This window comes from Phragmites australis, chromosome 8, assembly GCF_958298935.1.
Source record: "Phragmites australis chromosome 8, lpPhrAust1.1, whole genome shotgun sequence".
Lineage (NCBI taxonomy): Eukaryota > Viridiplantae > Streptophyta > Magnoliopsida > Poales > Poaceae > Phragmites > Phragmites australis.
In genome coordinates this window covers 36,145,097-36,161,817 of record NC_084928.1, presented here as the reverse complement: position 1 = coordinate 36,161,817, position 16,721 = coordinate 36,145,097, and the positions used below count along the sequence as shown (strand labels likewise).

The following is a 16,721-nucleotide window of genomic DNA, read 5'->3' as shown; positions in this document are numbered from 1 at the left end:
ACGGAGCCCGCCACGCTGATGCCAGATCCACGTCACCGGCGCCACAAGCCACGCTGACGCTAGATCTGCCCACACCGATGCCAGAAACCACGCCACTGACACCACAAGCCATGCTGACACCGAATCCATACCGCCGATGCCAAATCCTCCCGCCAGAATCACACGTCGACGCTCAAAATGGGGAGAGGAAGGGAAGAAGAGGGAGGGGAGGGTGAGGTCACCACGAATGCTGCCACCAGCCACCGTCGTAGGCTGGTAGTGGTGGCAGCGGCCCGCACAAGATTGTGGAGTGTAGGGTTCCTGATGATGGTGACGTGTCTCCCCCGTGTCGCTTCTGGGGAGAGCGACGCGGGGAAGCCTGCGTAGTTTTACTTGTGAGAGGTTTACCGGAGTGTTCCTTTCGTTTGATCCTAAGCAACCCTAGAGCCTGTGAGGAGAAACGATTTTATGGAAACAATTGCATTTTTATCATAAAACATGATAGGCTAATGGTTGATTGGTTAACTGCATGATTGCATTTTTTTAGGGAAACGATTTTATCATAAAACATGGCAGGCTAATGGTTGATTGGTTAACTGCATGATTGCCTTTTTTCAAGGGAAACGATTTGATTGCATTCATCTGTTTCATGCCCAATGATTGATTTTTTTAAAACTGAATTCATTCAATCCCATGTCGACACCGATCTAACGATGCATTGCTTGGGCCCATATAAATAGCATGCCCTTCAACCCAATCTTGTCACACAGACGCGCGCATTTGTTTGTCAGGCACATAACCCCGTTGATCTGATGGAGGGCTTCCACTATGAGTTCATCCACAGCAAGATGCACAGCTTCATTCGCATCAGCAGATATGTTCTTGATTCTTTCGTGTTCGTCTACCGATTCGTCGCCTCACGTGTCCACCCATTCTTCATCCAATTAGCTTACTTCCTTGTCTTTGGCGTGATCGGTTCGGTGCTCTTGATATCATTGAAACCGAGCAACCCTGACTTCAGACCTCGATACATCGACATGCTGTTCTTGTCAACCTCTGCTCTGACGGTTTCCGGTCTCAGCACCGTCAAAATGGAGGACCTCTCGAGCTCTCAGATCGTAGTCCTGACCTTGCTGATGTTTGTAGGGGGTGAAATCTTTGTCTCTTTCTTAGGCCTCATGCTGCTCAGGCCGAACCACCAAGACAAGCCCGATCCTGCAGGCAACAACAAGGTCAGTTCAGTTGCTGTCAAGCTTGAGTCGATAGAACCCACGAGAGCCGCAATTATCTGTGAAGAGTTGCAGGTTGAAGAAGCAGTGCATGTAACTCCATCTTTGAACCGTAATGATCTGAAGAAGAATAGGAGCGTGAGATATTTAGGATTAATAGTGTTTGGCTACCTTGCTGTGATCCATGTCCTTGGCTTTCTTCTAGTTTTCTTGTACATAACCCATGTGCCAACTGCAAGAGCCACACTGATCAAGAAAGGGATCAACGTTGCTCTGTTCTCGGCGTCGGTCACGGTGTCCTCCTTCGCGAACGGAGGGCTCGTGCCGACAAACGAGAACGTGGCCATCTTCTCCAAGAACGCAGGCCTCCTACTGCTCCTCACCGGCCAGGTTCTTGCAGGCAACACCCTGTTCCCTCTCTTCCTGAGGCTGCTGGTATGGTTCCTGGGGAGGGTGACCAAGCTGAAAGGGCTGGAGTTCATGATCAGGAACCCCACGGAGCTGCAGTTTCCTCATCTCCTTCCCAAGTTGCCGACAGCGTTTCTCTCCTCGACGGTCGTCGGCCTTGCAGCAGCGGCTGCCGCGCTGTTCTGCGCCGTCGACTGGAGTTCTTCGGTGTTCGATGGGCTCAGCTCTTACCAGAAGATTGTCAATGCATTGTTCATGGCAGTGAACGCAAGGCATGCAGGGGACAATTCCATCGACTGCTCGCTCATCTCCCCCGTCGTTCTAGTGCTATTCATCGTCATGATGTGAGTTCACGGCACTCTATTCAACAAGTACTCCCTACTTCAGAACCTGACAATATGTCTGAAAATCTACTTGCTGGTTTCAGGTATTTGCCATCGTCGACCACGTTTGCACCTCCAGGTGAAGATGATAAAACCTGCAGGGATGAGAAAGTGGAACCCAAACGGGGGTTTTTGGCGCGGAACTTGGCATTTCCGCAGCTCGGGTGCAACATCATCTTTGTGATGGTTGTCTGCATCACTGAGAGGAGAGGGCTCAGAAATGATCCACTCAACTTCTCCACGTTGAACATGATATTTGAGGTCATCAGGTGTGTTATCTCTTCTCATGTGATCGATCGATGCCATTCTGTTACTCTGCTAGTCACCTTGCAGGAAAGATAGTAGAAGCAGCTCATGTTGTCAGACCTACACATCGTAATAAACTAGATTAGGAAATGTTTTGAAGATAAAATATTCATGATGTTCTGAGTTGCTGAAATATTTTATTGTCTATGCAGCGCATACGGCAATGCAGGACTGTCCACCGGTTACAGTTGTTCTAGGCTGCAGCAGCTGCACCCAGAGAGCATCTGCCATGACAAGCCATACAGCTTCTCTGGATGGTGGAGCGATGAAGGGAAGTCGATGCTGGTTTTGGTCATGCTATATGGAAGGCTCAAGGCCTTCACCAAGGGCACAGGTAAATCCTGGAAGTTAGGGTAAAGCACAGCAATGCTGAACAAGATTGATTGCAAAGGCAAGAATATCAGATTTTGTATATCTGTCATTACTGTGCTGCCTGAATGTTCAGGCTTCAAGTTTGAACATATTGCACAAAAATATGTGCTCGTGGATGTTCCACAATTGCAATACAAAATTTTCTTTTTTATCCAGTCTCTTTTGCACTACATTATCAGTTTACATCAAGGTATCGGTAATTCAGCTAAACACGGAACTGACACGATCTGACTAGGCACTAATCAAGATCTATGTAGTATTTGAAGTTTGTAGAACAAAATAAATTAGTTTAAATCTCTGTTTTTAGTCCAAAATAAGAACAAGATGACTCAATCAAAGGTCCTGCCTATAGCTCTAGGACTGGCAATTGGACCCGTGTGTCTGGAATACCAACGGGTTCTGCACCCGACGGGTTTGGGTTCGGATCTAAATTTTCACCCACAGGTCTAAAGGGTCAGGTATCCGAAATGGATCGGGTTGGGCTCGAGTTTTCAATTTCACCTGTGGGTGCCCACGGGTCGTCAAAAATCCATACATTCCACAGATTGCCATGACTAGGCCCAACCCAACTCAGCCCATTCACACACATTCTCAGCCCATCAGCACATGAAACCCACTACACACATTCATGCACGCTGCCTCCCCACCGCCATCATCGCCTCCCCGTCGACCGGTCTCCCTGCTGCCACTATCGCCTCCCTGCCACTGGGCAGCCGCAGCCTGGCCTCCCTGCCACCACCATCGCCTCATCACTACCCAACCTCCTCTAGCTGCAGATCTGTCGGTCCGTCACCACCCCGCCTCACCGCCGTCACACGGCCACCACAGCCCCACCCCATCACCCCGTCATCATTGCTCCACCCCGTTGCCCGGCCGCAGCTGCCCTGCCCTGTCGCCCGACTGTCGTTGTCATTGTTGCCCTATAATTGTTGCCTTGCCCTATCGCCCGACTGTCGTTGCCGTTGTTGCCCTATCGTTGTTGCCTTGCCCTATCGCCCAGTCGTAGTTTCCTTGCCTCGCCGCCCCTCCGCTGTCAGACCCTTCCTCCGCTGCCGCCTCCTGGCAACCACCACAGTGCCCACGCGCCCACACAGGACAACCCGACGGGCACTCAAAACCTGACGGGAGCCCAACAAGCTCAGGTTTGGGTTTGAGATTCCACTTGATTAGTAAATTAGGTACGGGTTAGGTTGGGTTATTTGGTTTTGGGTCGGGTATGGTTTTGCTTCATCTGGATCCGACCTGACCTATTGTCAGCCCTAGCCAACTCTAAGAATTCTTGAAGCTCAAGCTCTATCAAACAAACCCTAAGACTTGTTAGTGACCGACTTTACAGTGCCTCCTTACTTATTGATTGTTGTCTCCCACCGTACGCTGCAGCCACAAGGTTGTCATGAGCTTCAGTCCAACAACTCCTTAACATTCAATTTGTCAGGAATCAAATAAACAAAATCTCTGTTTTGAAAAAGAAATACTCACGGTCACTGAGATCAACGGTCTATAGGGAAAATGATCCTATTAGATCATGATTGTGATTTTAGTGATTAATGACAATGTAGTCATTGGGACTAATATGTGTGTCAAAAATATATGTTAGAAGGTCTCATGGATGCAATATATCAAGAAGTCATCGCACCTAGGGCAAAGTTTAATTGAATTGGAGAAGTCCCGGGATGATTGACCTCATCGGATAGTCTGGTGCAGAAGAGTTTGCACTCATCGAAGCATTGTGCACAGAGGTTGATAGCCTCATTGGATAGTCTGGTGCTCTGTATGTTGAACTCACTGGAGTATTTCTGACAAACGGAGAGAAGGCTGATGACTTCACCGGATAGATTGGTGATCTGCACTGGGTAACACCGGAGTATTTCTTGAAAAGAAGAATACAAGTGCAGAAGACTAAAGATCAACCCATCAGAAGATCCGGAGCTTGATTTGTGCACACCGGAGTATTTCTTGTAAAGAAGAAGTGGCACGGTCTGGCTCAAGATAACTCATCAGAAGGTTCGGTGGTGGATTTGAATGCACATTGGAATGTCCGATGTCCACAGAGGCTTTGAGTGGACTTCCAATAGTTAGTTTTTGAGTTTGTACTCACCGAATGATCCGATGTTAGTACTACTATTCTCACCGGATAGTACTAACATCGGATCATCCGGTGTTAACAGCTTTTCTGAGGCATTGGGAAAATGGCTAGTTGGTAGGTTTGAGGCTATAAATACCCAGGGGTGGATCCAGGGCCCGTGCTGGGGGGCTGCAGCACGGGCCCAGCCCAGGAGGAATAAAGGAGAAAATCCAGAAAAAATCTAAAATATCCCTCTCACATAGCACGGGCCCAGCCCAAAAAGCTTAAGAGTAAAAGGTCCAGCACCCCACCCTAACATGGGCTGGATCCGCCACTGTAAATACCCCTCCACTCAGTCATTTGACAGGTGGCCTACTGCTGGAGTTTAGAGGAAGCTCATACACACTTGAGAAGACATCCAAACCATCAAAGTGCTTAAAGTGATTATCCAAGGCGATTAAGCACAAGATTAAAGAGTATTTAGTGTTTATAAGCCTAGAGTGAGTTGTAGCTAGGTGCTGCAGCTTGAAGAAAGGATCAATGAGTGATCCTGGCTTGTATCGAGTGGTATGTCGGTGCTTTGGATTCTTGGTAACTCACTGGCATCTTAGGTCTTGGTGACTCAAGCTTGTTGACCCTCTGACTTGGTGTGGAGCGACGGCAAGACATGTGTACGAAAACACGGAGACCCTTGCCTTGGTAGCTCAAGCTCTGAAGTGATCAAGGCAGCAAGTAACCGGAAGAGAGGCTAGTGATCAAACCTTACCTTAGTGGCTTGGTTGCTCATTGTACTTGAGATCTTGTCTTGGTGACTTGGTAGCTCAAGAGACATGACTGGAAGAGTCATGCTGACCTAGAGCATATCCTTTGTGGAGCTCTAACGTAGATTAGAGGTGACATTCATGCCATCGATACTACGGGATAAAAATCTCTTGTGCCGAGTTTATCTCTCTACCTTATTTACGTTTCTACATTTACATACTTACAATTTATTTTGCTAGAATAGGTTACAATCCTCTTGAGCGGTAAAGTAGACATATTATATAAACCTAGAGCACATTTAGATAGAAATTGAGATAGATTTATCTTGTGAAGTTACCTGTTAGAGTATATGGTATATGATACATAAAGATCCGATTATTGTGGTATGATAGGATTAGATTCCATCTTATCTCCAAGGTTGCTTGATATCCAACTTATTTGTACTTTATATATTCCACCATCGAGGTTCAATGCAATATACACAATATTTCACCAATTCTATTCCTCTTTCATGGTATCACGAGTTTGATCTCTGTTGGCGCCAGCGTTGCCTGTACATAAGGTTTGTATTGTCGATCATGTTGGTCGACCACCCTAGAGAGTCTTTTACCGATCCGTTGATTGAGTTTTTCTCTCTCGTCGGTCGTTGATTGGCGTTTCTCTTTGGTTTTTCTAATCCAAGATCAGTTTACATCGCCTGCCACCCATCATCCTCGCGCCTCTACTCTGACCTCGGCTTCAACACGGCACAAGCTCCTCTACCCGTATGGCATGGCCGGCTGCTCTTCGTCGACTCCACGCGCATGGCCTGGATCCTCATCGTTTGTCTCCACGCGTTGGTCAACGCCCATCTCCATCTCCCGCGCGTAGGTCTTTGTGCCTGGATCTGCTTGGTGCCCACCTCAACACTCCAAGTCACCCAACCATGCACCCCTGTCCGACCCCACACGTATCCGTCAGTTGACAAGCATTGGCTCGCCCCTGACCTTGTTGTTGCATGGCACTACAAGTCGCTCGACCATGTTGTCCACGCCTGTTTGCCCCGACCACCTTGCCACTTCGACCATTACACATCTCCAACCGTTGCGCTTGCATCAACCACGTGCACGGTGCCTGGATCCACCCATCGCCCATCTCCACGCCATCGCGCACAGGACAAGTCGCCCGTCAACATGGCTGCATGCCTCCAACCTCAGCTACCCCTGCTCGACTGCTTCTCGGCCATGTCTGCATTCCCCTCGACATCGTCCGCCCACACTCGACCACGGCTCGGCATGCCCTAAGGACGTCTTCACGCGATGCCGCCCATCTACCCCATTCGCACACCCTCGTCGTGGGTTCATCGTCGCCTACACCAATGGGGATGCCTATGCCACGACCACCTCGTGTGCCCTCGGTCTGATCAGCCGATCACGCTAGCACCTCACGGCCAATCGGCAACGGCTCCCATCCTCCCCGAGTACGCGCATCTCCCTCCCAAGAACCGGGGATGCCATTATGTTGCCTTCAGGCCGTAGTGCTGCCACTAGTGGTCGTGCCTCCGTAGCGCCACAACGTCCTCCCTGATGCAGTCCGGCCGAACGGAGGATCCCGCTGTCGCCCTTCATCACTGTCCCATGCGCCACGACGCTTCGGTAGACCGATGTTGCCTCTCTCGGCACGCTATTGCCTCAGTCATTGGTGCCCTTGGTCTTTGTCACGATGTTCGGGTGTTCTTTGCCAGCTTCTTTGAGCACCGCCACCACGCTCTCGGATCCTGCTGTCGCCGCTCCAGGCCACTAGTCTCGCCTCTACCGTCTTCATCCAGCACAACCTCATCACCAACATCGCAGTCTCCTCCTCGACCTCTTCGTCTACTCCGGCATCTCCAGGCTACACCGGCACCTTCTCCTCTCACCACTCTGCGCACGCAACCGTTGAGGCCTTCTCTGCTGGTCCCTTAGACAGTGGTGCATGGTTGGGCTCCCTACCTTCGCGCGCCCAATACTGGCAACACTGGTGAGTGCCTTTGTTCCCGACGCATTCTCGGGCTTGGCAAATACGATGCATGTCTCGTCCTCGATGGCCTCAACTGCGTTGAATTCGGCATTGACATCCTCTTCTATGATTATCTCATCCGCGTCACCGTCTTCTTCCCTCGAGCCTCCTTGCGCCCATCACCATGGCGCCCTCTAGCACCCGTGGCTTCATGTGTGGTTCCCTCAACCACTGCAACCTCGACTACGGCTTCGTCGACCACGGCTACCTCACGCACGTCATCCTTGACCACGGCTATTCACCTCCCTCGGCTACCTCAACATCAGGCACAAGGGCTACCATCTGCATGAGCAACTCATCGGTTTCTCCAGTCATAGCATATGCATCGCATTGTTTCGATTGCGGCGAGATGTCATTCATCTTCCTCTCCAGTTTCATCGTCTATGATGCTCCTACTGCGACTGCGAGGGGGAGGGTATTAGAGTATATGGTATATGATACATAATGATCCGGTTGTTATGATATGATATGATTATATTCTATCTTATCTCAAAAGTTGCTTGATATCCAAGTTATTTGTGCTCTATATATTCCGCCATCAAAACTCAATGCAATATACATAATATTCCACCAATTTTATTCCTCTTTCATTACCACTGTAGTACTAAATTGTGGTCCGGTAATGGTAGTTCAGTACAAAATATAATTCAAAATCTGTAACCGGACAAGATTTTCAAGTAACCGGTTCAAAACTCAGCAGAACGAACTAGCTGCAAAAAGCCATGGACAACACTGCACATTGCACAAAAATGGATTTACATTCCTCACGCAGAATATGAAAATAGTTTTCCAGTGTTTTTTTTTTAACTCGAAGCGATGACAGGAGTTCTTCCACTATCCAACAATATGATTCACAGGCTTTCATCACTTTTAGCATGCTACAGTGCAGAAAGGAGATTTTCCGAGAGATCGCCATTTGGAAGCCAAATCAGGCCCCTCCCCTTTTGTCTCCGACGACGTGGAATAGGGTGAAGGTCCCCTTCTAGCTTCATAACAGTAAGTTTAGGTAGATTTAGTATAGTAGCTTCTTAGTTTTAGGTATGTTTAGGTGCTGGGTTTTGTCTATGGCCATGCGGCGTCTGCGGTGTGCCTGGGCTCGCTCTGGCCTAAGCATCTTTGTGCTGGGCGCGCTCCCGTCCTTCTAGTTCGGCGATGTGGCTGCGTGTATGAGTATGCTTGTGTGATACAATGGGGTGGGATGTTCTTTGTCCCCTTTGTGTTTTGTTGTGTTTGGGTTGCTGGATTTTCATCTGGCAGCTCGAAGTTGTCTTCTGGGCCTCCATCTTTGTCATGGTGTGGTGCAGAGGTGGTGTGGCTACAGGGAGTGTGACAGTGCGACAAGTGGATCTGGTCTTCTTCATTATCGTCTTTGGGCGGTGCGATCAAATCCATGGCCAGGTGATTTGCATGAGGTGCATCCCTGGCCAATGGAAGTTCATAGGCTCTTTGTTCTTATCTTCAGTGACGGGACACTGTTGCAGCTCACTTGAAAGCCTTTGTGCGATGGTGCATCATCTGGTCTTGATTTCCTGCCTGGCATCTTCTTTCTTCTCCGACGTGTGCGTCGGCGGTGAGAAAGTCTGACGACGCGATGCGACTCCAGCAAGCACTGAGGTCTTCAAAGGTTTATCTTTAATTTATTTTGTTTTTAAGGTTCTCTTTGCTAGTTGGCTGGGACAACTCTCCACTCTGTATGTACTTGTACTCATCGATATTTGTTTCCATTACTGTTTAATACAAGTGAGTACTAGTTTAAAAAAACAATATGATTCTCACACACAATAACTGACAGCACCAATCATCTCGTGCATCGGTGGCCATCACATGGTAATTTAGAGCATGTACAATAGGAGTGCTTAGAGGAGATGTTTATGAAAAAAAGAAGGTTTTTTTCTCAACTGTAGTAGCACATGTGCTTAGATAGAGTGTAAGGTGCTTACTTAAGCACCGCTACTTGTATTAGTGCTAATAATATAGTTAACCATATTTAAGTATATGTAGTCTTTATTTATATTGTAAATTACATTTTTTAAGCATATGTGATTCTTGTTTGTATTAAAAATTATAATTTTTATGTAGATCCTTAGCATTCTCTTTCTTTAAACATCTAGTCATAAACACGTAGCATTCTTCATGTCCATAGAGAACCATTCATTCAAATTCGACAACCACCAGAGTATACATTGCCTCAGAATTTTCAAGCATACATGTTCCTAAAGAAAAGAATTTTCAAGCACGCAATTGGAACAGAAAATATTAGAATTTTAGTTCAGTTTATGCACACAAGGTTGCTCATACAGTGAAGCTGAAAAGCTCTCAAAATATAGCTCAGTTTAAGTTCAAAAGGTTGCTCATGCATGGACCGGCTAAGATACAAAGTGGATGTGAACAAAGATGCCTGCTTAGTTACATTAATCAGGCAAACAAACCGACAAACCGTAGTACCTGGAAATCAGCACAGTAATGAGAATCAGCTTACCGCCTGCAGGGCCGAGTCTTTCCGGCGAGCAGAAATGACTGCTGTTCTGACATTTTAACGAGCCGAAGTGAGATTAAAAATAAGGCTCCCATTAAATATAAATTTTAAAATATTTATATAGTACAGTGATTCAAAACAATAGTGTTATATTTTTTTATATCAAACAAATAGCAGTTGTATGTATCATATGGAAAAAATAGCATGCCCCAATACACAATAACATAAACAGAGAAAACAAGATGCAGACGAGACATATGACTATATAAGAAGGTAAAATAAAGACATACTTCTCAGTCAAATCTCTATATTTATCAGCACCAAGATTAGCAATCACGACTCCGTCACCAACTTAAAAACAGAAGCCAACTTATCATAAATCTAAAACAAATATAAGAATATGATTATACATGTTAGAGACAATGAATATAGCTAAGCTTACAAAAATAAAATAACATATGAATATAACTTTACTTGTGGAGATCATCTGAAACAATTTCTTCTAATATTTACAGAAGCGAAGTCACTAATGATGGTATCAATATCAATCTCATCTAGCAAATTCTTCTCAATGCATAAGGTCACCAAACCATTTAGCCTTTCTTGAGACATTACTGACCTCAAATAGTTCTTCAATAACTTCAACTTTGAAAAGCTTCTTTCAGCCGATGCCATAGTCACAGGTATAATAAATAAGATTTGATAAATAATAGAAACATTAGGATAGCATTCCACTTCTCTAACAAATTCAAAAACCTCCATAGCAGATATTGTTCTATCCGGCAAAGTCAAGTGTATAACCCTTAATTCAGATATTAAATTATTTAACTCCATATCAGATGAACTATGTAGATAGAAAGTTTTTACAAATTTAGTACAACAATCTATTAGTTCAATATTGTTTAGCCGATTTGTTTGCCTGATTAATGTAACTAAGCAGACATCTTTGTTCTTCACACGCCCCTCCCCCGGGCTGGCCCTAGCTGTCCCCGTCGCCGCTCTCAGGGCCACTGCAATATATCGGGATTGGTTAGATAGATATTTCTTGAACTTATCTCGTACTCAGTATATCAGGATTTTCATCACGTATAATCCATGTGTGTGTATATATATATATATATATATATATATATATATATATATATATATATATATATATATATATATATATATATATATATATATATATACTTTTGTTGTACATACTTTCTCTCTAATAAGTATTAAAAAGAAGTATGTACGTTTTAAAAAATAGTATATATATCTTAAAAAATCACTTATAAAAATATATATACATCTCAATATATATATATATATATATATATATATATATATATATATAGACACACACACATACATATTAGAAAGTAATGTATATCTTATAAAGTAATATATACTTTAGTTACAACAAGATCATATATGAATCAAATCGGGAGTCTATACTTAAAAATACAAACTAGTTTTCATATATATATATATATATGATATATATTATAAATTAGTTTTTATATTTGATATTGTTATAACTATATATATATGTATGAATGAATGAATGAAACTGGAGGGCGCCACGATTTGTGTATCGTGCTTCGCCTGTGGTGCTACCTTCCTCCTCCATGCCCATGCGGCGGTTCACGGAGTTGCACGCGCCGGGAAGCCGAGTACGGATGCTGCGGAGGCACGCTGGAGTCAGGACGCGCCGGATTGGTAGAGGAGAGTCGGGCAGGGCTGGAGCATCAGCGCACAGCAGAGAGCAACGCACGAAGAAGAAGGCTTGGGCTCGAACTCAAAATGGCCCAACCTTCGAGATGTAGCTACCGCATGCCTAGCTACGATTACGGTGCGTGCGTGTACCATGGTTGGCAAGGAACCGAAGACGGTTTCCTGACCACCGGTGCCTGTACATGTCCCTCGAAGCATGGCATCGCAACTCTTCCGGAGTTCCTGGCCATGAATTCGACTGCAGCATACAGCTATCTCATAAGCATGCTTCCGAGCTGAGATGTCGTTTCGTAGCAGCTGCAATCGCTTTCCGAGCCGTCAATGCAGCGCAGGACATCCTCAAGGGCAAGGCCTGGCAGCTAGATTCATGCATGCATGCCAAATAAGAGCCTTTCTTGCCTACCTGCATCTTGCAACAGTTTGCCATCTTAGTCGTATCTGCCCTCGGCAGCATGGCAAACGGTTGGGCAAAGATTAACCACGCACGCATGCAAAATTTTCTGTTATTTTCTCGAGTCTTTTTTTCTGAACTTTTGCGTGTATTCAAGCATCAACTCACTGTATGCTCTGCAGTGCAGGCATGCGATTTAACTCCTGCATGGTGCATCAACCATGTTACACTTACACACATGTCCTCCTCCACACCACTAATCTCTAGCCAATGGACTGACTGAAACAGTTGCATTTCCATATGATCACTGTGTCTTTTATTGTATATATACACAGCCCCATCGAGATCGTATGTCACTTGAATTAAGACAAAGACATCGTAAAGTTTTAAAGAGCTAGACCAGCAGGCACTACCCTCTCTACCTCCAATGCCTATTCGGCTGCATTTCTTTGTCAGTTCTGCAAGGCATGTCGTCAGTTCATCGGTGCTCGTCTGCCGGTTCATCGCCTTCCATCTCAACCCGCTCTTGTTTCACCTGTCCTACTTCGTCGCCGTTGATCTACTCGGTTTTCTTGCCTTGGCGCTGCTCAAGCCAAGCAACACCGACTACCGCCCGCGGTACGTCGACATGTTCTTCATGTCGACGTCTGCGGTTACGGTCACCGGACTGGCCACCGTCAAGATGGAGGACCTCTCCAGCTCTCAGATAGTGGTCCTGACTCTCCTGATGCTCTTAGGCAGTGAGATGTTCCTCTCCCTGCTCGGACTTGTTCTTGAGCTCCGCAAGCGAAAACAGCAAGATCAAGATGAGAGCAGGCTACGATCGGTCACCGTTTGCGACGAATCGAATCTCGAAGAGGTGAATCCACCAATTAGTCCATCCACAGGTCTCAATGATCAGAAGCAGAGCTGCCTCAGATGCTTAGGACTTGTGGTGTTGGCCTACACGGTCATGATCTTTCTCCTTGGCTCTCTGCTGGTGTTCTTGTACGTTGCCAATGTTCCGAGTGCAAGAGGTGTACTGGCGAGGAAGAGCATCAACGCCGCGCTCTTCTCGGTGTCGGTCACCGTGTCGTCCTTCACCAATGGTGGGTTGTTGCCGACGAACGAGAGCATGGCAGTATTCGCGACAAACCAGGGTCTCCTCCTGCTGCTCACCGGCCAGATCCTCGCCGGCAGCACGCTCTTCCCGGTGTTCCTCAGGCTGCTGATATGGGCCATCAGAAGACTAGCAAGAGTGTTCACTAGACGTGGATCCGAAGAGCTTGAGTTCACGGCGAAGAACGCCATGGCGGTGGGCTTCACGCACCTGCTGCTGCCTGGATTGCAGACGGCGTTCCTCGCGGCCACGGTTGTCGCTGTCGCTGCCGCAGCGGTGACGCTCCTCTGCTGCTTGAACTGGGACACCCCGGTGTTCGCGGGGCTCACCGCTGGCCAGAAGATCACCAACGCGCTGTTCATGGCCGTGAACGCGCGGCAGGCGGGGGAGAACTCCGTCGACTGCTCGCTCGTCGCGCCCGCGGTGCTTGTGCTGTTCGTCGCCATGATGTCTGTCGCTAGCGCCCCTTCGAGTTCTTGTGTTCAGGCTGATCACAACAGAGAAAAATTGACCAGTGACAAAATTCGCAAACATTTTCAGGTGCATCCCATCCTCGGCGACATTATTCTCGGTGCACGACGGCGAAAGAATCGGCGGAGAACCAGAACACAAGGATGGAAGAAAGAAGAGAAGATTGTCACTGAACAGAATGTTACTGTCGCCGATAACCTGCAACGCTGCAGTGACGATGCTCGTCTGCGTCACCGAGAGGCGATCGCTCACCAGCGACCCTCTCAACTTCTCCACGTTCAACATGATCTTCGAGGCGATTAGGTGAGCTGCACGACGAGTCGACGAATACCATAAATAATATATAATCACATCGCAGCCTTTCTGAAAACTGCTTCTTTTTTCTTCCACGATTAATCTGACGATTGAGCACTGAGAGATGCATATGTATCTTGGTCTTGATTTCTGCAGTGCGTATGGGAACGTGGGGCTGTCCACCGGTTACAGCTGCTCGAGGCTGCTGCGGCCGGAGGAGATGAGCGTCTGCCATGACCGGCCGTACAGCTTCTCCGGGTGGTGGAGCGACCAGGGGAAGCTGGTCCTCGTCCTCGTGATGCTCTACGGGAGGCTGAAAGGGTTCCACAGGCAGCAGCAGCAACGCAGGAGCTGATCAAAAACAACGACATGAAAATTTTCAGGTACCTTAGTCGTCCGGGAATCAAACCTGAAACTCAAACAACAAGGCACACGCATGTCCCAGCTGCATACACGCGCGAAAAATCCTTGAATAATTCGTGGGCACGAGGAATGAAGCAGTGCAGCGTTCCAGAGTGAAATGCGATCGGCGGAGGGTGAAATTAAATATATATATAGATTAAGTTTTCTTAAATCAAATTTTGATTAAGTTGTGCATGGAGATGAACTGCAGTGTTACCTAACACATGTGTCTTTTTTTTTTTTTGCCTAATCAGATGCCTCGAATCTGAGTTGGCTTTTAAATTGTATTTCATATATTCAAATTTTCTTTACCGAATCCGAGTTACATTCGGACAGTGTCCATGAACTACTATGTTCTGTAAAAATTGTAAATATATATGTCTATTTAAAAAAATTAGATATCTACAACTCGTATTGCCCGGGTTACCTGGAGTCTAGATCTGCAGTTTGAAAAACGGAACTTGATCTGCAATTTTTTTATTTAAAAATAAAAATTCGCTTATGTGTTTCCTTGATGTTGGGATAAATGTTAAACGGGGGCCCACTGGTCTTAATCTGGGCCGCCCACGCGCAACCCACCTTAAGCGGGCCTCATGGGCTCTTCCCGGGCCAACCAGGGCCCACGAAGCCACTACATAAACCCGTCTCCCGAGCTAGGGTTCCAGTCTCCAATCCCCCAAAGCCTCCGCTTCCCCCTCCTCCGCCGCCGCCGCGCCGCACGTAGGGAACCAGCGACCCGCGGGCATGGGCGTGTACACCTTCGTGTGCCGGAACACCGGCGGCGAGTGGACGGCCAAGCAGCACTCCGGGGAGATCGAGGCCTCCGCCGCCACCCCCTACGAGCTGCAGCGCCGCCTCGTCGCCGCCGCCTCCGCGGCCGACTCCGCCGCCGGCGTCCAGTCCTCCTTCTCCATGGTCTCCCCCAGCTCCGCGGTCTTCCAGGTCTGGTCATGCGACGCCGCCCTCCAAAACCCCCCGGATCCAACGTTCTATAGAGTATAGATGCGCAGTATTCGGGACTGAAGGTTCTCGACTTGCTACGGTTCGGACCGTTTGTCTTCGCGTCTGCATAACAATAGGTTGTCGATAGCTATTGGATGGAACTGGATTGTTGTGTAGCTGGTTTAGTGTCGAACTGCTCATAGTTTGATTGATTCCTCTATTTCTCCTGATCCTGACATAGGAGCTATGGAAATGGTTGATCTAGTGTTATGTTTTCACCTTCAAGTCATGTCTTTTCACTATGTTACTAGCTGAATTTCAGCTGTTAAGATATATTAATTATTGCTGTGTGAGGATCGGTGGTTAACATTAGCAAAATCAAAGTGGGTTTTGATGTAATAAACCATCGTCTTGGACTCTTTGTATGCTTCAATCATGGGCCCTTATCTTATTATAAGCAACGTTACTGTGTTTGTAAGTTGTCCTAAGCTCTGGGATTCAAAGGCTTTGATTTAGATGTCTTAGGATTGCCACTATCGCTAGCAGCTTTGCTTGTGAATTTGTAGTTTCATGCTACTTCATTACCAATGCCCTTACCTAGTAATCTGAAATGTTCGAATGAGCCAAGTGACCGTTCAACATGGTGATGGTCTAGATAGCCTAGCTTGTCAATGTCGTTTGCTTGAATCCTATCTTGATTTTCATAGTACAAAAACTTTTGCCATCATTGGTGAATCCTGACGCTGGATGCTTGAACTCACGCAGGTGATTGTTGGTGCCGTCGGTGGTGGTGCAATGATAGTCAGTGGAGGTGCTGCTGGTGGTGGTGCTGCTGCATCAGGTGGTGCTGCGGCTGAGGCCCCCAAGGAGGAAAAGGTAGAGGAGAAGGAAGAGAGCGATGACGACATGGGATTCTCCCTGTTCGACTAAATCATATTTTACGCTCTTAAGCTGTATGGTCCTATTGCGGTAGTTTTGCTGTCCTGTCGGCACGAGCCAGATGCTTTTGAACCTGCCGAAGTTTGTTAAGAAAACTCGTGTTATTAATTGTTACAAGTGACGCATGTGTTACCAGTTTATGTGAGGATTTGGTTATGTTGTTTAGAATGAAATATCCTGCCGATTTTCTTGCCATGCCTGTTGCGTTATTTTATAAGCCTCATCAGTTTGTGTACATCGAACTGAATTCATCAGTTTGTGTACATTGAACTGAATTACTTTTATCGATGTTCGACTTGCTTGGTCGGTTATGCTGGTAAATTCGTTGCATATCACATAATCAAGAGATGTATCCTTGTACTTGTGGTTCAGCAGAATCAAGTGTGTATGTGTGTTAGTGCTTACAGTTATACCTGAAATTAGCGACCAGGTTGCAGTATGTAG

General features: G+C 46.8%; 3 protein-coding genes across 3 annotated transcripts; all 3 read left to right on the top strand.

The window, feature by feature from the left end:
• The first annotated feature begins 676 nt into the window (after window positions 1-676).
• On the top strand, window positions 677-2,662 carry LOC133926014 (cation transporter HKT2;2-like). The gene is made up of 3 exons (XM_062371745.1): window positions 677-1,960; window positions 2,044-2,268; window positions 2,458-2,662. The coding sequence occupies exons 1-3, from the start codon at window positions 792-794 to the stop codon at window positions 2,660-2,662; spliced, it is 1,599 nt and encodes a 532-aa protein (XP_062227729.1). The 5' UTR covers window positions 677-791.
• A 9,814-nt stretch (window positions 2,663-12,476) lies between these two features.
• LOC133927334 (cation transporter HKT2;4-like) lies at window positions 12,477-14,662 on the top strand. The gene is made up of 3 exons (XM_062373752.1): window positions 12,477-13,678; window positions 13,770-14,003; window positions 14,151-14,662. The coding sequence occupies exons 1-3, from the start codon at window positions 12,558-12,560 to the stop codon at window positions 14,347-14,349; spliced, it is 1,554 nt and encodes a 517-aa protein (XP_062229736.1). The 5' UTR covers window positions 12,477-12,557; the 3' UTR covers window positions 14,350-14,662.
• Window positions 14,663-15,048: 386 nt separating this feature from the next.
• On the top strand, window positions 15,049-16,472 carry LOC133927333 (large ribosomal subunit protein P3). The gene is made up of 2 exons (XM_062373750.1): window positions 15,049-15,338; window positions 16,104-16,472. The coding sequence occupies exons 1-2, from the start codon at window positions 15,141-15,143 to the stop codon at window positions 16,266-16,268; spliced, it is 363 nt and encodes a 120-aa protein (XP_062229734.1). The 5' UTR covers window positions 15,049-15,140; the 3' UTR covers window positions 16,269-16,472.
• The last annotated feature ends 249 nt before the right edge of the window (window positions 16,473-16,721 follow it).